The sequence below is a fragment of the Heterodontus francisci genome, chromosome 22, assembly GCF_036365525.1.
Source record: "Heterodontus francisci isolate sHetFra1 chromosome 22, sHetFra1.hap1, whole genome shotgun sequence".
Classification (NCBI taxonomy): domain Eukaryota; kingdom Metazoa; phylum Chordata; class Chondrichthyes; order Heterodontiformes; family Heterodontidae; genus Heterodontus; species Heterodontus francisci.
In genome coordinates, this window is record NC_090392.1 from 71383309 (window position 1) to 71409483 (window position 26175).

At 43.1% G+C, this 26175-nt stretch overlaps 3 protein-coding genes across 4 annotated transcripts in view; 2 read left to right on the plus strand and 1 right to left on the minus strand.

Moving 5' to 3' along the window:
• rps25 (ribosomal protein S25) overlaps positions 1 to 9257 on the plus strand; it is a 27287-nt gene extending 18030 nt beyond the window's left edge. The window contains exon 6 of one of the 2 annotated variants that reach the window (XM_068053998.1): positions 6994 to 9257. The gene's annotated coding sequence lies outside the window, so the exon portion shown is untranslated. Of the gene's footprint in view, positions 1 to 3415; positions 3660 to 6993 lie in introns of those variants that run through there. The other variant, XM_068053996.1, reaches the window with a different exon arrangement.
• The window catches only part of cenatac (centrosomal AT-AC splicing factor), a 19737-nt gene extending 7738 nt beyond the window's left edge, over positions 1 to 11999 (minus strand). The window contains exons 1-5 of the mRNA XM_068053994.1: positions 11690 to 11999; positions 7367 to 7533; positions 7057 to 7155; positions 5576 to 5642; positions 4112 to 4174 (exon numbers count right to left, since the gene is read on the minus strand). Of these exons, the coding sequence (XP_067910095.1) occupies positions 4112 to 4174; positions 5576 to 5642; positions 7057 to 7155; positions 7367 to 7533; positions 11690 to 11848 (555 nt within the window). The 5' untranslated portion in view covers positions 11849 to 11999. The remainder of the gene's footprint in view (positions 1 to 4111; positions 4175 to 5575; positions 5643 to 7056; positions 7156 to 7366; positions 7534 to 11689) is intronic.
• A 1668-nt stretch (positions 12000 to 13667) lies between these two features.
• LOC137381423 (E3 ubiquitin-protein ligase DZIP3-like) overlaps positions 13668 to 26175 on the plus strand; it is a 77315-nt gene continuing 64807 nt past the window's right edge. The window contains exons 1-3 of the mRNA XM_068053999.1: positions 13668 to 13730; positions 18980 to 19013; positions 20897 to 21059. Of these exons, the coding sequence (XP_067910100.1) occupies positions 13728 to 13730; positions 18980 to 19013; positions 20897 to 21059 (200 nt within the window). The 5' untranslated portion in view covers positions 13668 to 13727. The remainder of the gene's footprint in view (positions 13731 to 18979; positions 19014 to 20896; positions 21060 to 26175) is intronic.

Here is a 26175-nt window from a genome sequence, read left to right on the forward strand (position 1 = left end):
AATCAAATATTCAAAGCTATGTAGATTTCAGGTGTTCAACTCCAATGGTCAACATAATTAATATTTTCACGAGTCTTGTTCTGAGATTAGGCGATCTTGGTGAATAGGTCACAATCCACAACACATTGTACTCTGCTTTACAAGGGCTCCCCCTGCATTATTTGGGTAGTGGAGTCGCTGCTATAAACTCTCATTCTCTTCTCCGGCAAAAGCAAATGTCAGGGCTGGGTACAGGAGTCACATCCTTCCATTATTCCAAGGCTGTCTAATCGCATCATTAATGCTATCCTCACTTAGACAACACAAATAAAGAGGATGTCCTCCACTTCAGAATGGAGTTGCAAACCAAGGCTAGCTTGCCCTGCTTGAACCAGTGTAACAGTGAATGCCTGAGATGGAAATTTGCAGACCCCATAACCCAGTTAGGGTGGGCTGTGTGGAATGAAGAATAGCAAAAGGACGTGGGGAAGAGAAAAAAAAACTTCAAAAGAAAATCAATACTTTTCAATTTCCAAACATCTTCATTCTGCTTCACTGTTTCCTACCTTTATTTTAAAAAAGTAGCTTTGAATGTGCTGGACTAGGAAATATTAACATGAGGAGAGAAATACACTATATGAAATAGTCCCAAACCATTATAACCAAAGTAAATATTTGCTTTGTGGAATTACTGTATTGCAATAGATATATTTACTATGTCAATTTTCTTTATAAATATCTAAAACAAAGGATCTTTTTTCCATTACTCCCAACAGTGAACTAGGAAAGAGAAAAAAGTGCACTTACTGGAAAATATAATTTGTATTTCTAAAATTTTTAATTCAGTTTAAGAAAATCCTCATTTACCCCTCCCTTTAAGGCACAGACTCATTTCTGGGGTACAGTCAGACAAAGATGCTCTTTTTTTTTTTAAATACACTGTTACGACCAGGTGAGAAGGGGTCTAGGGGCTCCCTCTCAGCCTTTACCTGGTTTAACCGTAACAGTTTAATTTTAGAAACGCCTTGTTTTTAGCTCCCCTCAGCGAGTCCTTGTTCACTGCTCCGATTGTAAAGCAGAGAAATCAGACAGGTTTCCTTAGATTGAAACAAGGTGTAAGTTTATTAATCTTAAACTCTAATCCGGTTAACGACTATGAATTTGCAACGTGACCACACTAGCATGCATATGCGATAAACACACGCAGATAGAGGCAGAAAAAGTAGAAAGAATAAAGGGGAAAAGTTAGAGGCAATATCTGGTAGTTATTTAGTGTCCTTTGAGTTCAATGTGAAGTCTTTGGTTGCTGGTAAGTCCTGCTATTCATTGGGGCCTAGTTCACGCTTCAACTTGTTCCGATGTAGGAGTCTTTTCTCTCGAGGTTTGTGTCTTCAATGGGTCCGGTGACTTGGGAGAAGGCCAGAGCGCCAGCCAGGAGAGAGCCTTGCTTGTTCCAGCTTCAGTTGCAAATTGCCTTCTGTTCCTTTCTGTGTGGCACAATTCAAAAGCCCCAGGTTGCCCAGATTAGTCATGTGATTAGCTCCTTATTTGGAACAGTCTCTCCTGCAAGGTTTGTAGATTATATTACTTTAGCAATCCCCGGAATGCACTTCTTTACATCTTCGATGTTTGGTGATCAAAATCCATTTGGGATAATTGGAGCAGGGAATAGTCCTTGGTCTCCACAAACAGCACAACCCCAATGTTTGGTGATCTTCAAGCAAGTCATTTCTTCACTCCAGCAACAGTTTAAAATCAATGTTCATATGGCAAAATTAATATGCCTCATTCTTGGCAGGTGGGGGTCTGCATGACAACAGGTAGAAAACTGCAGTTTAGCAGCCAGTTTTCCATGGTAATGAGGGATGTTGTATTAATAATTACAGTCTATATTACATAGGTTCTTCTAGTTTTTACTCAGCATCCATCTTTACTGTCTCCAATACATTGAATCTCAACAGGAACACCATATTATGCTTTTGGAAATATAGCTGAGGTCTGGGATTAACTAGGTTGGGAGAATGCAATTCTGTCTGCAGATTCAGAGCCTTCTTTTTTTAATTTGTTCATGCCATGTGAGGGTCGCTGGCATGAACAAATGTGTATAAGGGGTTGGAACTGCAGAAAGTGGAGCACAGGGTGAGATCATTAAGCCCATTGAATAGGAGCCATCTACCAGAATCCTATTTTTCTGCTCATTTCCTATAAGCTTTTATAGAAAGAAATTCAAGTTGGGTTGATATCCTCCACTGCATTCAGGAAAACCAAAAAAAAGTTAGAAATCAGATGAATAGCAAAGCCAAAAAGGCAGGAAGTGTTCATACAATGAACAGAAACATATTTAGGGACATCACTGCACTACTTTGCAAAAAAGTTAACTCTATAATCCTGTTCAGCAGGTCTGGCAGCATCTGTGGAAAGAGAAGCAGAGTTAACGTTTCGGGTCAGTGACCCTTCTTCGGAACTCCGAAACGTTAACTCTGCTTCTCTTTCCACAGATGCTGCCAGACCTGCTGAGTGGTTCCAGCATTTCTTGTTTTTATTTCAGATTTCCAGCATCCGCAGTATTTTGCTTTTATTATCTATAATCCTGTTCTATGGGAACGGAAACTTTAGACAGGAGATTGCTTAGTTTGAGCCTGTTTGGTTTGAATAAAGTGAAAAACACACCATCACTTAAGATTTTTAAAATATCTCTAACTCTCCCTGCTCTGCTGGCCCTCGTTCTGGCTGGGATACATCTCACTGTTGCCACTCACCCAAGTGACTAAATTCTGCAATCCTCGACAGGCAATATTGGTAGGCTACTGGCGAGACTAATTACAGCCAAGTCCAATCTTATCTTCACATAATATAAACACAGCCACCTTTGAGGTTTTGAGAGGGGGTGGGAGGCATGCAAAGTGAAAGGGGAATGGTTGCTGGATGGAGACTGACAGAAAGAATCCTAGTTTTCTGACCATCCCCTCCAACACACGTTCACTTAAGGCCAACTGTAGCCAACCTAATGTTGCCCTCTGTCATGCAGACCTCCACCAGCCAAGAATGAGGCATATTAATTTTGTCACATGAACATTGCTTTTTAAACTGTTGCTGGAGCAAGGAAATGACTTGAACAGATTCGGCATGGCTGGAAAATTTTTTTTACATACTAACAGCCAGTGCTTGTGGAGACAAAGGACCATTCCCTGACACAGTCAACCCACAATGGACTTTGATCACCACTGAAGGTGAGGAAGCTCACATTCCAGGACGACTGCCAAGATGACCAAAACCACAAATAGACATGGTCAACCCAGCTAGTCACATGACTAACCTGCTGGGCAACCTGAATTTTTCTGAATTGCACAGACAGTTTGGGAGGGACTGTTTGCTCCTGGACTGTAAAGACCTCTCCTGGCTGGTTCACCACAACCTCTCCTGTCTGTTGTCACAGGAACTCCAAATCCACTGAAGATGTGAACCTCAAGAGGGAAAAATCTCCTACAGCAAACAAGGTTTAAGAAAAATACTGGGCCCCAAAGAAAAGCAAAATCTACCTACAATCAAGGATTCTACAGCGAGCTCGAAGAACAGTAACCAAAACCATCTTCAGATATTGCCTCAAACGTTTCCATTTTATTTCTTCTGCTCTTTTCTGTCTCTATCTGCATGTTTGTATCACATATGCATGCTAGCGGGGCGCATCGCGTATCCGTAGGCGTGAACTGAATTAGAGTTTAAGTTTAATAAATTTCAACCTTTCCTCTTTAAACCCAAGAAAATCTGTTTGGCTGGTTTCTTTGCCTTATAATTGGAAAGCAGTGAACAAGGATTCAGTAAGGGGGAGCTAAACAAATGGTGCGTTTTAAATAAAACCCGTTACGGTAAGATCAGGTGAAGGCTGAGGGGGAACCCTGGACCCCTTTCTCACCTGGTCGTAACACCCTCACTGAGATTAGCTAAAATAAAAGCACATCGGGATTCAATTTTGGGGCCTTTCTATGGCTTAGCCATACATTGCCTTAACCAGTAAACTATCAAGGCAGCTTCATTTAAATCTTTCAGCATCATTGTGCAATATATAGATCAGTAGGTGTAAAATACGACAGTTGCCATGGATACTGTTCAGGCTCATCCAGGTAAAACCAACCTCAAAGGTAGCCTGCACCACCTCCTGTCTTCTCCGTTCTACTTCTCGAATATATTCTGCTTCCTACAGAAAATTTACCAAATGACAAATTACAAAAAAAAATTTAATTCCTGGAGTTAAAAAGTCAAGAGACACAAATGGAGTCTATTAAAGAGTAGAAAAAAATGTCTGCTTTTACATAAAGTCAATGCATTACTGTTAACAAGTACACTTACGTATTTGTATTAAATGCCAGTATAAGTAGTAAAGATGATGGATAGGTTAGCTCCTTTGTTAAAACAGGAAACAAAAGAATTCCAACTGATACATTAACATCTTTATTAACACGTCAATGTGAATCAACCAGAACGTCTTAGACATTAGATACGGAGCTTCTTTGAAGCAATAACCAAGACTGTCCCTTGCAGATTCTCAGCACTGAGGGCACAAGATATGTTTTCTGACCAGCACTGTTCCCAAATAGATATATAAATGCATTAATACCAGTGTTACAAAAAAGCAGAGAACTTTAGTAGAATCTTAGTCACTATAGTTTTGTTTGAGTAATACCATTAGATTTTTTCAACTAAAACACAGGAAATCACCATAATTTTGACAACGGAAATGTAAACTCAAAGGGTTTACAATATGCATGAATCTAATTGCTTTAAATGGTTGAGAGAGGCTTTGTTATAATGCTATTGCAATCAGTCTCCTTTAACTCAACAAAGTAAAATTTTATTCCGCCCTCTCCCTCTCCCAACCATACACCTCCTGTAGCTTAGTGTAGGCAGCCAATCTGTTTCTAAACCTCATCCTATTCAGACTAGTAGGCGTTACATGAACAAGTTCGATGATGTTGCCACCAATCTTCCCATCCATTATTTTCGATGGGGGGGCTGCTTTTAGCCTCCACTCAGCAGCACTCCAGACCATACAACAATGGAGCTGAGATGTAGCAAGATGAGAAATAATGGGGGGGGGGAAAAAAAAAAAAAAGAGACTTGCATACATAGCACCTTTCACAACCTCAGGACATCCCAAAATGCTTTACAGACAATGAAGTAATTTTGAAGTGTGGTCACTGTTGTAATGTAGGAAACACAGCAGCCCATTTGCACAGTAAGCTCTACAAAGATCAACAAGATAATAACCAGATAATCTGTATTTTTGTGGTCTTGATTGAAGGATAAGAATTGGGGAGAACGCCTCTGCTCTTCTTCAAAATAGCACCATGGGATCTTTTAGGTCCACCCAGGAGGCAGCTGGGGCCTTGGTTTAACATGTCATCCGGAAGACGGCACCTTCAACAAAGCAGCACGCCCTCAGTACTACACGAGTGTCAGCATAGCATTTGTGCTCAAGTCCCTTGAGTTGGACTTGAACTCGCACTATTGACACAGAGGCGAGAATGCTACCCACAGCAGACACCTTAATGGTAACACTGCATAGAAACGCAATTACAACAATTTAACCCACACATACCTGTTTAATAAATTCATCCTCCTTCTCTTCATAGTTTTCCACTGCCTTTGCGACAACTGCTTTGAACCTTAATAGGCAGTGAAAAGAGAATTAACTGGGAAAAAATCCCAATTTTTAATCATAAGTGCATTTTTCTTCCCTCATTCTTGGTCTCCAATGGGCAAATCCCCAACTAAAGGACCAGGTAGACAATTTGCCCCAAATTTCTATTAAAAGTGTGGTGTAATCAGTCTACACATCACTCAGACACAGCCAAGATCATATGAGAAAACATAGGAATAGGCTGTGAGCTCATGCAGCGAGCAGTATGTTCACTGTAGTCTTGTGGAACTTGTTTGATCGCCATTGGGGGATGGGAGGGGGAGGGGCTTGGAGGGGAATTTCCCAGAATTCCTTTTTAAAAACAGCAACTTATATTTATATAGCACCTTTAACATAATAATTCCCAAGACGCTTCACAGGAGATTATAAAACAAAATATGACACTGAGTAACAAAAGGATGACCAAAAGCTTAGTTAAAGAAATAGGTTTTAAGCACTGTCTTAAAGGAGGAAAGCAAGGTGGAGAGGTGTAGGGAGGGTACTCCAGAGCTTGGACCTAGACAACTGAAGGCGTGGCCACCAATGGTGGAGCAATTAAAATCAGGAATGTTCAAGAGGCCAGAATTAGAGGAGTGTAGATATCTTGGATTAATGGCTGGAGGAGATTAGAGATAGGGAGGGGCGAGGCCAGGGAGGGATTGGAAAACAAGGATGAGAATTTTAAAAATCAACACGTTGCTTGGCTGGGAGCCAACCTTCAAATTAACCTTTTTTAAAAAGCAAAAATCTGTTTTTTTGGGCTCTTCCAGTGAATTACATGGCTCATGTTGTGTAGGGATCATTGCAGATCAAGATGTTTTGCCCTAGCATTACTGTACGTGACAGGCTTCATGACCAGCTGGTCTTTTCCTGTCAGTCATTTTTGTATGTTCATATATTTCCATCACTGTGTAACTGTATTGAGCAATAGTGTAGGACTGTATTTCAAAATGGGTCCCCATTCCCCCTCTTATTAAAAACCTCGAGTTTAGAAGAATGAGGGGTAATCTCATTAAAACACAAGATTCAGAGAAAGAATAAATGCAGAGAAGCGGTTTCCTCCGGCTCAAGTGTCTAGAACTAGGGGGCATAGTCTCAGGATCAGGGGCTGGCCATTTAGGACCAAGGTGAAGAGAAATTTCTTCACTCAGGATTGTGAATCTTTGGAATTCTCTACCCTAGGGGGCTGCAGATGCTCAGTCATTGAGTATATTCAAGGCAGAGATTGATATACTTTTGGAATCTTAAGGGAATCAAGGGATATGGAGATTGGGCAGGCAAGTGGGGCTGAGGTTGAAGATCATTCTCATTGAATGACGTTTCCTTTCATTTCTCAGATTTATACAAGATCAATTTGAGACAATACAGCATCGATTGCAGAGTTGAAATCCACCACTTACTTCTCATAAGCATCGCCAGACAGTAGAAACCGGTCTTTCAATTTGATGTCGGCTTTGTTTTCCCACCAGAATTTGTTGGTTTGCTTCAAGTGTTCTGAGCTACACAAGAAAGTAAAAAAATTAGCATTTGGAGGACAATCATATCAATTGAGATACTAGTGCTTCCCATTATTTTTGTTGCAAATCGGAGTAACGAGCGCTGCATTTTTATTCCATGATTGCCAGCAGCGACCACTGGAATTTTTCTTCACTGTGGCAGGAAACTATAATTGAATAAAGTAGGGAAGAGCTGCTTCCCCCGATCCAGTACCTTACAAAGTGTTCCAGCAGCCCCCCGTACAGCACAGCAACGCTCCCATTCGTGATGTGTTTCTTCACGTCCCTCTTGCAGCAGTAGCACCAGAAGTTCTGCTCATGCTCAGTGAAGTCATATTTCTCCACTTGCACTTCTTTAAGAAACTTCTGAGCATCTTCAACCTGGGAAGAACAGCAACCACTTTTAAAGGAACCATCATTCTTTGGTGAACTTCTCTACATTGTACTCATCAGATCTACAAAAGCAAACATGAAAGATGGAATTTTTTTTGAAAGCCTTTACTGCCAGGTTCTTGAATGCATTTTTTGTTGAAAACTTGCGAGACAAGTATTCCTCCCTTTGTCTCACTAAACACCTCCAATTATCAGCTTGAAATAGGACAAGTGTTTCCACATGAAGGAAGGTGGCAGAGATGGGGAATGAATGAGTATAGAAGGGTGAGGAGTAATCCAATCAAAGCGTTTATAATTAAAGGATTTTCCGTGGGCGAGGGAGTCAAGAACAAGCTGAAATAACCTTAAAATTAGAGCTAGGCAGTTCAGACGTGCTGTCAGAAAGCACATCTTTGCACAAAGGTTGTGGAAATCTGGAACACTCTCCCCAAAAAATCTGTTGATCTTGGGTTTGGGTGTGATGGCAATTGAATGTCAAAACTGAAGTGAATAGATTTTTGTTAGGCAAGGGTATTAAGAGTAACTGAACTAAGTCATATAAATGCAGTTCATATAGCCATGATCTAATTAAATGGCCGAACAGGCTTGAAGTGCTGAATGGCCAACTCTTCATCCAATGTATGGAAATGGTAACTGCATGATGGAGTACTTAAAAACTTGTTTAGTAGTTCTTATTCATTATTGTCAATGTGGTATTTGCAGTCATTCAGCGATTGTGAGCACTGGATAAGGTATCCAAGAAATCATCTGGCTTCTCAACAGTGAAGGGTGAATAGCAACAAGAATTTATTGCTCACCCAATGGCTTGCTGTCCCACATTACTTCACAAGGTCACATTTCAGATGAGGCTTGCCTACAAAAATGGACTTTTCACATCAGACACAAGAGATTATCTGGAGTGAGCTCAAATTTTAACATTATGCTATTCTGTCAGTTTATAATAGCTTTTGTTGACCTATGTTCAGTCGGCACAAAACTGAGTAATGACCTTGCAACTGGGCGCACATTGATTGAAGTACGTCGACAAACAGAGCCTCCAGAAAATCAATGGCAATTTTAAAAAGACAGGACAGAAGGTGTTTTGAAGCACAATTTCAATTTGAATTACAGAAAATCCAATGAAGAAACTTGAATCTTAGAGGAGTAGACTGCAGAGTAAAAGAATTTCAGGTACTGGGCATACTGGTAAACTACTGTCCCTAATGTAAACGTATTGTGCAAATATGTCTCAAATCCCACAGCCAGCAAGGCATCAAGGTCACCTCTTTCTGTAAGTATAGGGATAACAGTAAAAGTGGTGGGTTTGATTATATCCTGAAGGTTAGAGAAGTAAATGGCTAAGCCTGACTACGGTTTATAATGTGCCACTAGTAGGCAATGGTTGATTTCTACTGTTGGCGGATGTCACTGAATAGAATTATTAAAATTGTCCTCAATTCATGAACGAATATCGCTGGCAATGCCAACATTTATTGCCTATTCCTAATTGCCCTCGAGAAGGTGGTGGTGAGCCGCCTTCTTAAACTACTGCAATCCATATAGTGTGAGTGCACCCACAGTGCTGTTGAAATGAAATGAAAACCACTGCCCACAGACATCAGCTACACAGCAATTGGGAACAGTATTTATTTTCAAAATAATGATATGATAAACAGCATCACAGCAGTATCTGTCAAACAACTTACATAATTAAAACAAAATGAAGCACTGTATGCTTTTCTGTATCTGATTTCATTTGCCAACATAACAGCACTCAAGTTCTTAAAGATAGTATTCTTTTGGCAGTATCGATGATAGCAGAATTCAACATTACTGACCCTACCACTAACTTCCTATTCCTTTTACAAACAGCAAGTGGACACACACTGAATCGCCAGTTTTAGCTGAGAGTCAGCATTATCTTGCACAACTGTCAGTGGCCTGTTTCAGAAAGACTCCGATAAAGATGTGGGAACTAGTGACCTTGCCCATCAACCATCGCAAAAGATTAAAAATAGGCTGTCACAGTTTAGTAGGTTTAGCAAGTCAATGGCTGAGTCATCGAGATTAGGAAGATCCACACATCATTCCCTCGACTGCATTCAGTAAGTTGCTCTCAGCTGGGGTGAAGGTATGGATGCTACAATTGACCTCAGTGCCCCTGGGTGACAGGAGGAAAATAAATTAGGATAGATGGTCCTAATAATTATCGCGCTACCTCTGCTTCAAGTCCATGTGCGTCTTGCAAGGGAAAGATCGGGTTCAGATGTAGTGCCTCTTGCAGTCCAATAGCCTGCCAATGCCAGATTTTATGAAAGAACAACGGCCACTTTAGATTAGAGATACAGCACTGAAACAGGCCCTTCGGCCCACCGAGTCTGTGCCGACCATCAACCACCCACCTATACTAATCCTACACTAATCCCATATTCTTACCAAACATCCCCACCTGTCCCTATATTTCCCTACCACCTACCTATACTAGTGACAATTTATAATGGCCAATTTACCTATCAACCTGCAAGTCTTTTGGCTTGTGGGAGGAAACCGGAGCACCCGGAGGAAACCCACGCAGACACAGGGAGAACTTGCAAACTCCACACAGGCAGTACCCAGAATCGAACCAGTGAGGTACCAGAGGGCGACTGCCTTGTGTCAATGAGACATCAACAAGAAGTCAACAGTTTCAGGAAGAGGAGGAAAAAAGGAAAATGTAACTGGAGGTAAAAGGTAATAGGCAGATCAAGTAGGGGGTAGACGATATCCTTAGTCTCACCTTCAAAAGATAAGCAAATTGAACACAAGTGAACTAATATTTAGAACACCTTGTTATTTTGCACATTGTTAGCTAAGCTGAATGCATTTTAATGCCAATCCAAATGTCGCATAATCATACACAGTGATAAACTGTGGCAGACACAATAGCTCATGCCAATTAACATCTGAACTAGAGGAAAGCATTAACCAATTCCATTCTGGAAGGGGTAGCAGTAAGGAATAAAAAGAAAATGAAATTCCCTTTTGACAAGTTCAAAACAAGAACCGCATGGCACCTTTGAGAAGAGCTTGTGTACATTATTAATCGCCCAGCTTGTGATGTTACAGCCCTCCTGGGAGCCAGTGTCCCACTGCCCTGTTTGCAACAGTACAGTGGGTCTGCAGTTTTCCAGTGGCACCCAGAGTTGACAATATCCTCCCTGGTATAAAATGTGGATAATTAAATTGTATTCATATTGTTACAGTAACACAGTAGGTCTCTAAAGGGACAAGGTCTTCATTAAAAAAATAAGTGGCACTTCGTTGTATATAGACATATATTATTTCTTAAACGGTAAGAGATTAGAAAGTGCAGATGTACAAAAGGACCTGGGAGTCTTTGTCAATAAGTCATTGAAAGCTAACGTGCAGGTCCAGCAAGCAATTAAGATGGCAAATGGTATGTTATCCTTTATTGCAAGAGGAGTTGAGTGCAGGAATAGTGAAGTCTTGCTTCAATTGTATAGAAGCTTGGTTAGACCACACCTGGAGTACTGTGTGCAGTTTTGGTCCCCTTACCTTAGGGAGGACATTGCAACGAAGGTACACCAGACTTTTTCCTGGGATGTCAGGATTGGCCGGGGAAACTTGGCCTGTATTCTCTAGAGTTTTGAAGAATGACAGGTGATCTCATTGAAACCTACAAAATATTTAAAGGGATAGACAGGGCAGATGCAGCTAAGAGGTTTCCCCTGGTTGGGAAGTCTCGAATCAGGGGACACAATTTCAAAATAAGGGGGCAGCCATTTAGGACAGAGATAATAAGAAATTTCTTGGAATTCTCTACTCCAGAGGGCTGTGGAAGCTCAGTCATTGAAAATGTTTAAAGCCAAGATTGAGAGATTTCTAAATACCGATGATAGGATAGTGTGGGGGAAAAGGCATTGAAGTGGACGATTGGCCATGACCATATTGAATGGGAAGGCAGGTTTGATGGGCTGAATGGCCTGCTCCTACGTTCCTTTGACACAATCGAGTGGGTCAAACCCCTTTCAGCAGCTGAGAATCCAGGTGTAACTCACAGCTTATTTTTTTTTTGCCACATATTTATTCATACAGACACAACGCCTTTAAGTGAGGCCTATCCTCCCAACTCCCGGCGCAGGGAGCCCAGCCTCCACCCCCTTACCTTCTGCAAAAAGCGGCCTAGCAACGCCCCGAGCCTCTCCTGGTGCTTCAGCCCATACGCATGGCTCCGGCCGCTGAAGGAAGTCTGTCTGCAAACCTCGCAATAAAACTCGGCCTCGACCGCCTTCTGCTTTTTCGTCGTCCTCCTCTTCCTACCCATCGGGAGGCCGAAGCACCTGGGACCCGGGTTCGGACACTCAAACAGCCGCCCAAACCCTCACATCACGAACAGCCCACCCCTCTAAACGTCGGCAAAATCATTAAGGGGTCGCGGCGAACCTTCACCTTTAAGAGCCCCAAGCGATCGGCGCCGCCCCCGCTTCTTCCCCCTCCCTCCGCATACAGCGCCCCCTGTCATGGATGACCACAGGACAGCACAAAGCGCTTTACATCCCAATGTTGTAATGTCGGGAACACAGCGGCCAATTTGCACACAGCAAGCTCCCACAAACAGCAATGTGATATTAACCAGATTTGTAATGTTGATTGAGGAATAAATATTGCCCCCAGGAATAACTCTCCTGCTCTTCTTCAACATAGTGCCATTGGATCTTTTATGTCCACCTGAGGGCGAAAGGGAACTCAGGGGAGAGAGAGGGAGCTACCAACTGAGCCACAGCTGACTTCCACAAACCAATAAGGCAACAACAACCACTTGCATTTATATAGCACCTTTACTGTGGTAAAATGTCCCAAAGCGCTTCACAGGAGTGTAATCAAACAAAAATTGACGCCAAGCTAAAGAAAGGAGATATTAGAACAGATGTAGATTTTATAGTAAAATAAAAGCAAAATACTGCGGATGCTGGAAATCTGAAACAAAAACAAGAAATGCTGGAATCACTCAGCAGGTCTGGCAGCATCTGTGGAAAGAGAAGCAGAGTTAACGTTTCGGGTCAGCGACCCTTCTTCGGAACTGACAAATATTTAAAAAGTCACAGATTATAAACAAGCATTCCAGCATTTCTTGTTTTTGTAGGTTTTATAGGGTGTCTTAAAGGAGGGGAGAGAGAAGCAGAGAGGTGTAGAGAGGGAATTCCAGAGCTTAGGACCCAGATGACTGAAGGCATTAATGCCCATGGTGGCGTGAAGGAACTGGATGATGCACAAGAGGTCAGATTTGGAAGAATGTAGAGTTTCACAGGGTTGTTGGGCTGGAGGAAGTTACAGAGATGGGCTGAATGGCCTCCTTCTGTGCTGTAACATTCTTTGATTCTAAGAGATAGGAAAGGGTAAGGCTATTGAGGGATTTAAACAGGGGTGAGAATTTTTAAATTTAGTGGACCAGGAGCGAATGTAGGTCAACGAGTACAGGGGTATAAAAGTAAAGAGCAAATTCTGTAAATCTTAAATGTTGGAAATATACAAAAGGCCAGTCAGCATAGAATCTTACAGCAAAGAAGGAGGACATTCGGCCCATTGTGTGTGTGCCAGCTCTTTGAAAGAGCTATCCAGTCTGTCCCAGTCTTCTCTCGCATGTGAAGCAGGGAGGAAAAAGAAAGAAGCACTCCCACTAACTTCCCATTTTCGCACAATCTGGCATGTGAAACAAAAAGTTCATTAAGGTTTAGTCGGTCAGCTCATCAGAATTCAGTTAGACTAAATTTCATCTTTAAAGGACTCACACTCCCTTTTGGCGAAGCCTGTCTTTTAAATTAAATTCTGCAGTCCAAAACTTACTGGAGGGCTCAGCAGAATTAACTCGACCCTTTTAACAACAGACTTGTGGGGAGAGGAAGAGCTGGCAGGCCATGTGGCCCATTGCAAATAGCACTTTAATTTCAGTCCGTAGACCATAATTAAATCTGGGGAGTAAATTTGAAAATGCCACACAAAAGTATACACATCGTGTTTTTAAAAAATATAAGAGAGATGTAGCACATTTGGTGTCTCTCCAATTGAAGGTACAATGCCCCTTTTAATTATTTTCCCCTCTCAACGCTCGCGATAGTTTTAGTTCTAATGTGTGTGTGGGTTTTTTTTTAGTAGGATCGGAAGAGGAGACACAGAGAGATCGGTGGGTGAAATCGCAGCGATATATGGTGAGGGAGCGAGCTTGCTTCAGTTTAAAGCCCCTCTTGTAGCGAAGCCTCTCCCCGGGTGCTACATTGTAGCGAGCAGCGGGGGAAAGGGTGAGATTCCCAGCGTGTGATACAGTGGACACGCTGCCCACATGGAACCGAAATCTTTTCCTCACTTGTCTCTTCCCTCCCTTACACCATTTCAAACTGATCTTAGATGACAGGTTACAATTTGGGAGGTCTCTTCCCCTCCCCGAACTTAAGTCTTTGATAAGTGTAGCATTGTTCAGCCTTATTAGCAGGCGACACTTAAACCCATCTGCATTGGGCTTTGTTTTTAGGGAGGAGAGGGGGGGAGAGAGAGAGGAGGGAGGGGGAGGGGGGGGGGGGGGTTTGTTATCTGGCTGTTGAAATGGTTGGATAGGGAGCAGGAGAGTTCTGACTGATAGAATTCCAGATTTGGTCTCAGTCTGCTTGTGGGGAGTGTTTGGGGGAGCGCGACCCTAGTTACTCTGTAACTCTGCCCCTAGCACCGCCTGATGCTGTGGAGGGGTGTCTAAAAGAAAGATTTGCATTTAGGTAGTGCTTTCCACGACCACTGGCTGTCTCAAAGTGTTTTTCAGCCAATTAAGTACTTTTTGAAGTTAATGTTGTCGGAAATGTGATCGCCGATATACGCACAGCAAGCTCCCACAAACCATAATGTGATAACGACCACATAATCTGTTTTTGTGATGTTGATTGATAAATATTACTCAGGATACCAGGGATAACTTCCCTGCTTTTCTTTGAAATAGTGCCGTGGGATCTTTTACATTGAACTGAGAGTGCAGACCGAGTTTGGGGGAGGTGGGGGTGTCTTAGTTTAACATCTCAACTGAAAGATGGCATCTCTGACAGTACAGGACTCCCTCAGTAATGCCCTGGAGTTTCAGCCTTGATTTTCGTGTTCAAGACCTGGAATGGTTTTCAGGATTGGTATTTTGGAAGAATTTTGCCTGCAGCCTGAAGTTAGTCAGGGTGAATGCTGTACAGGGAACCCCCCCCCCCCCCCCCCCCCCAAAAAAAAAACTATCAGCAAAGAGGCTCGGCGCACTCCTATTTTCCTCTTATGTTCCAGCCCCATGATTTTATGTTACATATCCCAGCATGTTTCAGTCTGTGCATTAAGGCCTGTCATCCCCAATAGTAATTCTAATCCGGGTCAGTCACCAGGAGGACAAGTTAATGCTGCACTGGGGTGGACTTGCCAAATAATAAATGGTGAGATTTCCAGTGAATGATTTCATAGTGCTGTATTATCTGTACTCCACGGCCTCCCACCCCACCTCTGTCTGTGCAAATTCCACTCCTTTTTTGGGGAAAGAAACCACTCCAGACTGGGGCAAGTGATTTGACACCCTTACATTTTCCATAAGTTTCAACACCGTAGTAGTGCAAATTACTACTTGCGTACCACAATTTTGTATAAGAATTCCTGACTGTGAGTAGATGTAAATGAAAACAAATCATCACTTGTCCTCGGAATGGTTCTGTCAGAGTAAACCTAATGAGTATGTGACATCCTGAGGCATTCACTATCCTGTTTTAAGCCTTGGCCCAGTGGTGGCACCCTTGTGTCTGACACAGATGGCTGTAGGTTTCCGCCTCAATGCAGGTCTTGAGCACATAAACCAGGCTGGCATTCCAGTGCAGTATTGAGGGTGTGCTGCACTGTCTTTTGGATGAGACATTAAACTAAGGACGCAAAAGATCTTGCCTGTTCAGAAAACGTGCAGGGATGTTCTTCCCAGTATTCTGGCCAATGTTTATCCCTCAACAAATGTCATGAAAACAGCTTATCTGGTCATTTATCTCATTGTTATTCGTGGGAGCTTGGTACACAAATTGGCTGCTGCTTTTGCCTAAATTACAATAGCGACTGCACTTCAGAAGTATTTCATTGGCTGCAAACCGCTTTGGGACGTTCTGTGGTTGTAAAGCGTACAACATAAATTCAAGTTTTTATTCTTTGCTTCCTTCCCCAAATTCTCCTGATCTGAAGACAGATGACTCAAATGTAGAGGCAGTTGTCGGGGCCCCTACTTCAATCGGGCATCTACTCGACCAGGACATGCCAGCCGAACCCAAGACCATCCTCGCCTGATGTCTACACACACATATACACATATCCAATATGGATCCTTGGCTTGTGAACAAATTTATATAGAATATACAGCACAGAAACAGGCCATTCGGCCCAACCAGCCTATGCTGGTAAACAAAACAAGATAACTAAAAAGCCCACAGAAGAAATGGCCTTTAGCCAATCAACTTTCCTAACACTTTAATTGCTTGATAAACCAATTGAATCTCTGGCCTGTGAGTTTATATTTGAAACCTAAATAAGTAGCATTTGGAGACCCAATGTGAGCTGGCTTATAACCGCCCTAAAGTAACATTAAAAAACATCAGTTCTTTTGACAAGAATTCAGCATCCAGTTTAAACTTTCTCCATTCTTTGTGTTTTGATTACAGTATAAATTTATATTGCTGTTGTATTTGGCTGTGAATGTGTAAAATGGAAATTAAGGCATGATATGCATTCATTTCTATCTGCTTAATTGAAAGCTCTCAAACAGTGGTTGTTCCATAACAGACCTTGGGTACCTAGTTTTATAAAATAAAAGAGCATTTCTGGCTAATTGGCCAAAGTAGCAGAGGTGTCAGGCACCTGTTTATCTAGGAGTTAGTGCCTGCAGCTGAGGTTTCGATGAGACAGTAGCAGAGATGAACTGGGAAGAAAGCCTTTTCTTTCTACGATGTCAGTGTGGAGACAATGCTTCTTGAGGTCATTTGGTGTTTCACCAATTTTCGCCTCCTCCTTTGCTGAAGGGGTTAACCCTTTGCTGGGAGTATGATTTCACAGGCACCAATAACCTCTGAATCTTGTGCAGGTGGTCATTATTTATTATGTGAGACTTGACAGTGAGCATCAGCCAACTATTTAACCATGTGTGCACCCCAATTGAGTCTGATCCTATATTCATGCACACTCCTGGCAGGGATTACTGCATAGTGATTCAGGAACGAGACCCATTAATACTGCAGAAGTTCAGCTCTTTATTTGCTCTGGCTGAGATCACCTAACTCAGCCCAGACTGGGCACTTAATTGTCTATCATTTGTGTTGTGCCGTTAGGGCACACTCACTAAAAAAAGAACAGAGACTTGCATTTATATAGGACGAGGTGTTAAGCTAGGGCCCCGTCTGCCGTTGGACATAAAAAGCACCCATGGTGCTATTTTGAAGAAGAGCAGGGGAATTCTCCCCGCTGTCCTGTACTTATCCCTCAACCAACATCTCAAAAACCGATTACCTGGTCATTATGCCATTACTGTTTATGGAATCTTGCATTGTGAAAATTGGCTGCTATGTTTCTGCAGTGACTACACTGCAAAGGTACTTAATTGGCTATAAAGCACTTTGGAACGTCCTCAGAATGTGAAAGGGACTATGTAAAGGGCAGCACTTCTGACCGTGCAGCACTTAATTGGCTATAAAGCACTTTGGAACGTCCTCAGAATGTGAAAGGGACTATGTAAAGGGCAGCACTTCTGACCATGCAGCACTCCTTCAGTCTTCTTTTGGCCTCTTTATCTCGAGAGACAATGGGTAAGCGCCTGGAGGTGGTTAGTGGTGTGTGGAGCAGTGCCTGGAGTGGCTATAAAGGCCAATTCTAGAGTGACAGGCTCTTCCACAGGTGCTGCAGAAAAATTTGTTTGTCGGGGCTGTTACACAGTTGGCTCTCCCCTTGCGCCTCTGTCTTCTTTCCTGCCAACTACTAAGTCTCTTCGACTCGCCACACTTTAGCCCCGTCTTTATGGCTGCCCGCCAGCTCTGGCGAACGCTGGCAACTGACTCCCACAACTTGTGATCAATGTCACAGGACTTCATGTCGCTTTTGCAGACGTCTTTAAAGCGGAGACATGGACGGCCGGTGGGTCTGATACCAGTGGCGAGCTCGCTGTACAATGTGTCTTTGGGGATCCTGCCATCTTCCATGCGGCTCACATGGCCAAGCCATCTCAAGCGCCGCTGACTCAGTAGTGTGTATACGCTGGGGATGTTGGCCGCCTCGAGGACTTCTGTGTTGGAGATACGGTCCTGCCACCTGATGCCAAGTATTCTCCGGAGGCAGCGAAGATGGAATGAATTGAGACGTCGCTCTTGGCTGACATACGTTGTCCAGGCCTCGCTGCCATAGAGCCAGGTACTGAGGACACAGGCTTGATACACTCGGACCTTTGTGTTCCGTGTCAGTGCGCCATTTTCCCACACTCTCTTGGCCAGTCTGGACATAGCATTGGAAGCCTTTCCCATGCGCTTGTTGATTTCTGCATCGAGAGACAGATTATTGGTGATAGTTGAGCCTAGGTAGGTGAACTCTTGAACCACTTCCAGAGCGTGATCGCCAATATTGATGGATGGAGCATTTCTGACGTCCTGCCCCATGATGTTCGTTTTCTTGAGGCTGATGGTTAGGCCAAATTCATTGCAGGCAGCCGCAAACCTGTCGATGAGACTCTGCAGGCACTCTTCAGTGTGAGATGTTAAAGCAGCATCGTCAGCAAAGAGGAGTTCCCCGATGAGGACTTTCCATACTTTGGACTTCGCTCTTAGACGGGCAAGGTTGAACAACCTGCCCCCTGATCTTGTGTGGAGGAAAATTCCTTCTTCAGAAGACTTGAACATTGCACTGGAATATCAGCCTAGATTTTATGCACAAGTCTCTGGAATGGGTCTTGAACCCACAGTCTTCTGATGCAGAGGCATGTACACTACCAACTGAGCCTTGGCTAACGCCAAAAACCACTGGGAGAGCTAGTCCCAGAACTCAGTAAGTGGTCCCACCTCACTGCTCCTGCCCACAGAAATAGTGAATGGTGGTAAACCTAATAATCCCAGTTATAACAGTTGCATTCCATGTGATGCTATATCATTAATATTGTTACAGGCATCATACAATGTTCCATTTCCTATCACATGCTATTACAAGCGCAATTCTGAAAGAAAGCCAGGGAGCAATATCTTATTCCACTTGAAAACTAGTAAAATCTTGTATATGTGTTATAATAGATATCTAGAAGTGTGTTTGTATAGTTTTGGAATTCAGAGCCATCTCAGGAAACATTTTGTCAAGTTATAAAGTAGGTTGTTGATGGAAGTGGAAGTGAAGCTATCAAGATTTTTTAATGCTACATTTTAATTTAGAACTTTTTTAATTACAGAAAACTGTGACCATGAGGTCTTCAATATCAGTTGGTAAGCATTTTTTAATATTCCATTTAAGTATAAAGTATTTTCTTCCTTTCTGTTAGCCTGCAGCTGCCATGTTTCACATCATTCCCCCATTCCCCTGCCACTGCAGCTCTTTAAATGTTACTGAAGGTGCTGGCTCTGGGGCTGTGGTTCCACAAGTGCCATTAACCCTGCAGTGCCCGTCCTAATGTTCATTCTAGTGTTGGCATGGGTGATAGCTCGGACATCCCTGGTCTGTGCAGCTCAGTATCATAACAACAACTTACATTTAATGTAATAAAACATCCCAAGGCGCTTCACAGGAACATTACAAAACAAAATATGACACCGAGTCACATAAGTAGATATTAGGTCAGAATGATCAAAAGGTTTGTAAAAGAGGTGAGTTTTAAGGAGCACCTTAAAGGAGGAAAGTGAGGGAATTCCACAGCTCAGGGCCTAGGCAGCTGAAGACACAGTCACCAATGGTGGAGCAATTAAAATTGGCAATACTCAAGAGGCCAGAATTAGATGAGCGCAGATATCTTGGAGGGTTGTGGGGCTGGAGGAGATTGCAGAGACAGGGAGGGGTGAGGCCATGGAGAGGCTTGAAAACAAGCATGAGGATTTGAAAATCAAGACATTGCTTGACTGTGAGCCAATCTAGATCAGTGAGCACAAGTGTGATAGGTGAACAGGACTTGGTGTGAGGTAGGACACAGGCAGCAGAGTTTTGGATGACCTCAAGTTTTGCAAGGGTAGAATGTGGGAGACCAGCAGGAATGTATTAGATTAGTCAAGTCTAGATGTAACAAATGAGGGTTTCAGCTGCGGATGAGCTGAGACGGGCAGTCGGGCGATGTTACGGAGGTGGAAATAGGCGGTCTTAGTGATAGCGCAAATATGAGGTCGGAAGCTCATCTCAGGATCAGATATGACACCAAGCTTGCAAACAGACTGGTTTAGTCTCAGACAGTTCCCGGGGTGAAGGCTGGAGTCAGTTGCTCGGGAACCGAGTTTGGTGCGGGAACGGAAAACAATAACTTCAGTCTTCCCAATATTTAACTGCAGGAAATTATAGCTTATCCAGTACTGGATGTGGAGAAGCAGTCTGATAGTTTAACAACAGCAGAGGAGAGAGGTGGTGGTGAGGTGGAGCTGGGTGTCATCAGCATACATGTAAAAACTTAGGCTGTGCTTTCAGATGATGTCACCGATGGGTAACATGTAGGTGAGAAATAGGAGGGAGCCAAGAATAAATTCTTGGGAGACAGCAGAGGTAACAGTACCGGAGCAGGAAGAGAAGCCATTGCAGGTGATTCATACCGCACTGTGAATTCACCCATTAAACCACAGGGGAACCAGCCGTGAATTTTGATCACTTGTATTGATAAGTGCCGCATAACTTGATTGACAGTTCTAGCCATGATATTGTGGGGTTTGTGAGGTTAAGGTAATGTCAGAGCAGACCAAAGGCCATTAAATAATTGAGCCTTTGGACACTGTGTTGTTTTAATACTCCAGATGCTACAGTGTGAGAGATTATATTGAGTCTGTAGTGTTGTGCACTGCACTTTGTCTCCGGGTGTGAATTTGATTTTGGAAGAGACTTCCTAATGCAGGCACAACAGCTGGGACCACCCTTGTACAAATTCTTTCTAACTCAGCATGGTTCTAATGTGAACATTTTGTAATGGCAGTGATTGAGAGAGAAAGCTAGCATGTAAGTTGCCAGTTTTGTTCGTTAAGATATAAACCTCTAAAGAATTCACTGATGCTACAGGTGCCTCAGTTATATGTAGGGAGTATTAAGGTGCCATTTAAGAGTCAAATGGTGAACATGAAAGTAATTGCTTCCTACTTCCTACCAGTGTTTTATTGTTTCCCACATTATCTTGTCCCTTTAGAAGAGATGGCTTCTGATTGGTGCAAGATGACATCACAGCGCTATCTGCAACACTGTCACCTCACTTTTATAAATGTGTTTAATGAGCTCCTCTTCCGCCAACAACTTCAGCCAACGAGATACCTCAAGTGGGCCCAGGAAGGACTGCTGCTCAGTAAAAAAGTGTAAGTTTATGAAAATACTCAGCACATTAATGAGAAACATAGCCTGGATTTTGTATTGGTGGTGATGGTAAAACTGTCAGCATTCACCATCGTTACTCCTCTGAAATTGACAGCAATGTCCGGGGCTGGATTTTCTGGTCCCGATGGGGGCGAGTGTGGTGGCAAGCGGGGGCGAAAATTTATGCCACCGGCTGATATGCCAGTTTTTCCGGCACCGTCCCGCCCCCAGGCCATTATCGTGGCTGGTAGCCGATTAAAGATCATGAATGGCTTATTGAGGCCTATTGTTAGATGCCGACTGGGATTTTCCAGTTGGCCTCCATGTCTCCATAGTTGGCAAGGGACAGTTCAGTTGGCTGGAGGCAGCCTCCAGATGGCAGACTGGGGGTCCTGTGCTTCAGGCAGGCTGAGAGGCCCTCCCTGCCTGCCTTCAGCTGCAGGCCTCTCTATGGAGGGGTTCTCCCCCAACAGTGGTGGCCCAGCTGCAAAATATAATTTTTATTTAAAAGTTGACAAAATTTTGGGGCACCCCTCTCTTATTTACCTGTTATGGCAGCCTGCTGCTTCTTCAGTTCTGGAGGGCCTCCTATTGGCCGTCCAGCTTCAAGAGCCTGCCTGCCATCCTTCATTGGACAGTGAGCCCACTCTCTGATCATTAATTGGCTAATTCGGGGAAAATCACAGTCAATGACTGTTCCCCATACAGTGCAAACGTCTGACCCCCGTTTTGAGCCTGACGGCAGGAAGGCCACAGGAATATCCTGACCCTGGAGTCTGCACGTGCGCAGAATAACATGGAAATCCACAGATTCTATGCTGCTCCAGAGGATGCGCTGTTGAGGTTGTCCGAAACTGGAATCAATGGGAAATCTTTGAACTGACGAGAACTTACACTCTTGAGCCCTCATTCTCATTGTAAAACCCCTTGAATTATACTGGTGATAAGCTGGACAGGGATCTCGTGGACCTCAATCTCATAGACATGTCTTTGGAATATACCCACGCACAAATCTGGACCCTGTGTAATTGCCATAATTTTCACTCAACGTATAGTTTCCATGGCAGTGAATGCAAGGAATGGAGTCTTTTTAAAATTGCATTCTTAGTCCTCAATGTGCTCATTAACAATGCAGTGACAAAGGATGCTTGTTTAGTGTGTGACTTTCTCTAGTGCATGGATGATGGAGGAATCTGTTGTCAGCTTTAATCATTAGTGTGTTCTAATAAATAAGAAGACTGAAAAGTACTTTCAGGAAAGAACTAAGCCACTGTCAGGAAACCAGATAGGCTGACTTTTTTAGTTGTAACTTTTTCTTTAAATTATGATGTGAATAGATTTTAAGTCCAGTAATAGTCCAATTCAGCTTCTAATGTGTGTGGTGAAAGGTCTGGGAGTAAGATTAAGAGGGTTTTTCAGCAGGATGGTACAGTTGTGATGGGCTGAATGGCCACCTTCTGTGCTATCAAAATTTTATGTTATGGTATGTTAGCAAATCTATATCATTGCTCACATTGAATGGGAGAAGGTGTTGTTTTGCAGCAATAGTAGTCTTTATGCCATGAATGAGACAACATCAGGCCCACTGAATTACAGTGGCTGAATAAGTTAAAGCCCATTCTTACTAAATGCTATTGTGGGATTTCTAATGGTGTTTTTGGGATTACGTTCCACAACTTTCCATTATTCTGTGAAAACATACACGAGTGACCTTTCTTTTGTATTTATATTCCCTTATCTATTGAAGTGTTTAATTTTTTTTAACCAGTTTTAAAGCTGAGCATTAAGTGGTATGCAAGCTGTACCAGTTGGAGATAGTGATGCGGTATTTAGCAGTACTGCATAGAGGGAGTGGGGGCTGCAGCATTGATGTTACTCTTGCACAGTGGTATCACAGAGGGATGGTCATGATCTTTGATGGAAATGGGGGTGAGACTCTTGGAGTTTGACAGCACTGAGATTGGGTTGATGGAATTTGACAGTACAGTGGGCAGATCCTTGGGCCTGAATATTACTTCACAATAAATTGGGTTTAGTAAGACCAGAGGGCATGAATTTCAATTAGTGAAAGCTACATTTAGAACAATTAGATTAGGAGAAACCTCTTTAATCAAAGGTGATGAATGTTTGGAATAACTTGGTTGGCAGTGTATTTGAAGCAAAGACTTTGGGGGCATTCAGAATCCCGTTGGGTGTAGACTGGAAAGAGATTATGTATCAAGCATGAGTTTTGTTAGACCAAATGAGCAATTCCTGTCCTTGACTAATATGTTCTTAACTCAGCAGGGGTCATAAAGTAATATTCCATGTTTGCCTTCTCTATGCTATTTAGTATTTTATATACTTCAGTGAGGTTCACCTTTAATCTTCTCTCGAAGCTTGAAGTTGATCTCAAGTGGGATGGTAGTAGGAGTGAATGAATGGGTAGCAATGGCTCTGAATCAGAATGGGGGCTCGGGGGGGGGTGGGGGTGGGGGTGGGGGGAATCAAACCAGGTTTCCTGTCTGTGATTGCAATCCAATTAACCTTGCTGGAAAGTGCCCCGTGTGATATACTTAGAACCATAGAAAAAGTACGGCACAGAAGGAGGCCATTCAGCCTGTCATGTCTGTGCTGGCATCTCACCAGCCTCACAGCAGATAAAGCCTGGTGACCTCTCGTCTGTATGGCCACTGAGCTATTTTAGATGAGCCTTTAAACCAGTTGCCTCATGATAGTCCAGATGATTGATCTAATCACTTTCCTGTTGTAAACCTGATTCAAGGCTCAGCCCCATTCAAAATCTCACCTTTCCCTGCCTGATAGTAGCTTGTCTTTTCCTGAGCAGCCAGTCACAGACCTTCTAAGACAGGAGCTATATCTTGGCAGCATTGTCTAGAATCTGTTGACAAGGCGAACTGGAGCTGTGCCTTGAACGTTGTGGAGAATGTGTAGGAGTTCCAGCGGCAGTTTTCACACCCATTGCTTTATGTTAAAATTAAACGCCCAGCTTAATGACTTTGTGCATTAAAAATAAAATTCATACCTTTCAACCCTTTGTATTGTTAAGACACAAGGTTGCGAACTCTGGTTCGACATATTCCAGGATGTTTCATCACATGACCTCCTGCCTGTATTTCCATCTCCCAATATTTTAAAATCTAATAAACAAATGAAAAAAAAACTGCACATTTTTAAAACCTTTGATTTCCCCCCTGATTACTCATAGCAGCGTCCATGAGATTAATCTTTACTTCCTGGAGACTCCAGGGCGGCACAGTGGTTAGCACCGCAGCCTCACAGCTCCAGCGACGCGGGTTCAATTCTGGGTACTGCCTGTGCGGAGTTTGCAAGTTCTCCCTGTTTTCGCCGGGTGCTCCGGTTTCCTCCCACAGCCAAAGACTTTCAGGTTGCTAGGTAAATTGGCTATTATAAAAAGAAGAAAGAAAGAAGAAAGAAGAAGAAAGAATAAATTGCCCCTAGTATAGGTAGGAGGTAGGGGAATATAGGGAAGGTGGGGATGTGGTAGGAATATGGGATTAGTGTAGAATTAGTATAAATTGATGGTCGGCACAGACTCGGTGGTCCGAAGGGCCTGTTTCAGTGCTGTATCTCTAAAATAAAAATAAATAAATCCTGGAGGATTGGAAGAGGAGGTGGACGTTTTCATTCAGAGGTTTCCCAAAGACACTGACCACAGCCTTTCAACTAATTCTCATTTCAAGGGTGGCCAGCCCAAACATTACTGAACAATCACTGCCATTTTTCAAAAGTGCATACTTTTATCTCATTACATAGTTCGCTTATTGTAAATTTTGTACCAAACAGAGTAAGTGAAAGGCTTGTGATATCCCAAAACCTTTGGGGACCCAAAGTAGGCCCTGAATCCCCGGTAAGTTTGGCCAAACCATGGCATTTGCTGACCCTTCATTCCCGCACCCCCCCACCCTCTCCCCAAAGTTGTAACTCGGGTTGAATGTTGTGCTCCTGACTACCTGCCTAATTTAACGGGAAATTATCAGAGAATAATTACTTTGCATAAAATACTTCACCTGTAACAACTGGGAGTTGAGATCTTTTACAACTTCATAAAGAGCATGCATTTATTGCAGCAAGGAATTTGGAATTTGCACTCAGTTGTACCAATCAGCGATTTCATTTAGAGATTGTTAACAATACAAACAGCAGAAAATGGAAACTTAGATTTGTCCAAATAGTGTTTATTTTCCTCTGACAGCCATCCCTCCTTTGTTTTATTCATTCTTGAGTCGTGGGGAATACTGGCAAGGCCGACATTTATTGCCCATCCCTACTTGAGAAGGGAGCCTCCTTATTGAACTGCTGCAGTCTGTGTGGTGAAGGTCCTCCCACAGTGACTCAACGATGACTCAGGAACGGTGATAGATGTTGAGTATGATAAAGTATAGCTGTGTGGGCCAGCAACCTTCTGGTATCTCACCCACATGTCCAAGTAAGGATGGTGTGCGCCTTGAGAGGGAACCTGGAGGTGGTTGTGCACACATGCATTTGCTGCCGTTGTCCCAGGTGATGGAGGTCAGGTGTTTGGAAGGTTCTGCCCAAGAGCCTTGACGTAGACTGTTTGCTAAGGACAACATTGGGCTTGGCTTGGTATATGTGGGCCAGCCGCCTTCTGGTATCTCACCCAAGTGTCCAGACTTTGTAGGGCGTGGGAGAGCCATGACAGCCCAGCCTGAACTTGACGTGCGTATGCAGATTACAGCAGGGGTCACTAGAAAGCAATGAAGAGTGGACCACATCTCCAATCCGGGGGTGCTTAGATCAGTAGTAATGCCCAAACTGCTAGTGCAGGTGAGATCGGCCTAGTTTACTTTCACTATTCTATATTAAAAGAAAATTGAAAAATCCCATCCTCTTTAGATACTATCTGTTCATTTTCCGTCGTTACACTTTATGTACCATTCATAACGCAGGCAGTTAGCCTATTCCTCGGTTGCTCTTCGTGTTGAGAGTTGGTTGGCAGCTCAGGTCTCAGTTAGAGAGTACTTGCACCCTTGTGTATTTTATGTTTTCCTCTGCCTGAAGGCAAAAATGCCCTCTTCTTCACATCTTTATGGGTTTGGGAGCTTGCCAAGCCAGGAATTGAGTGGGCAGATTGGC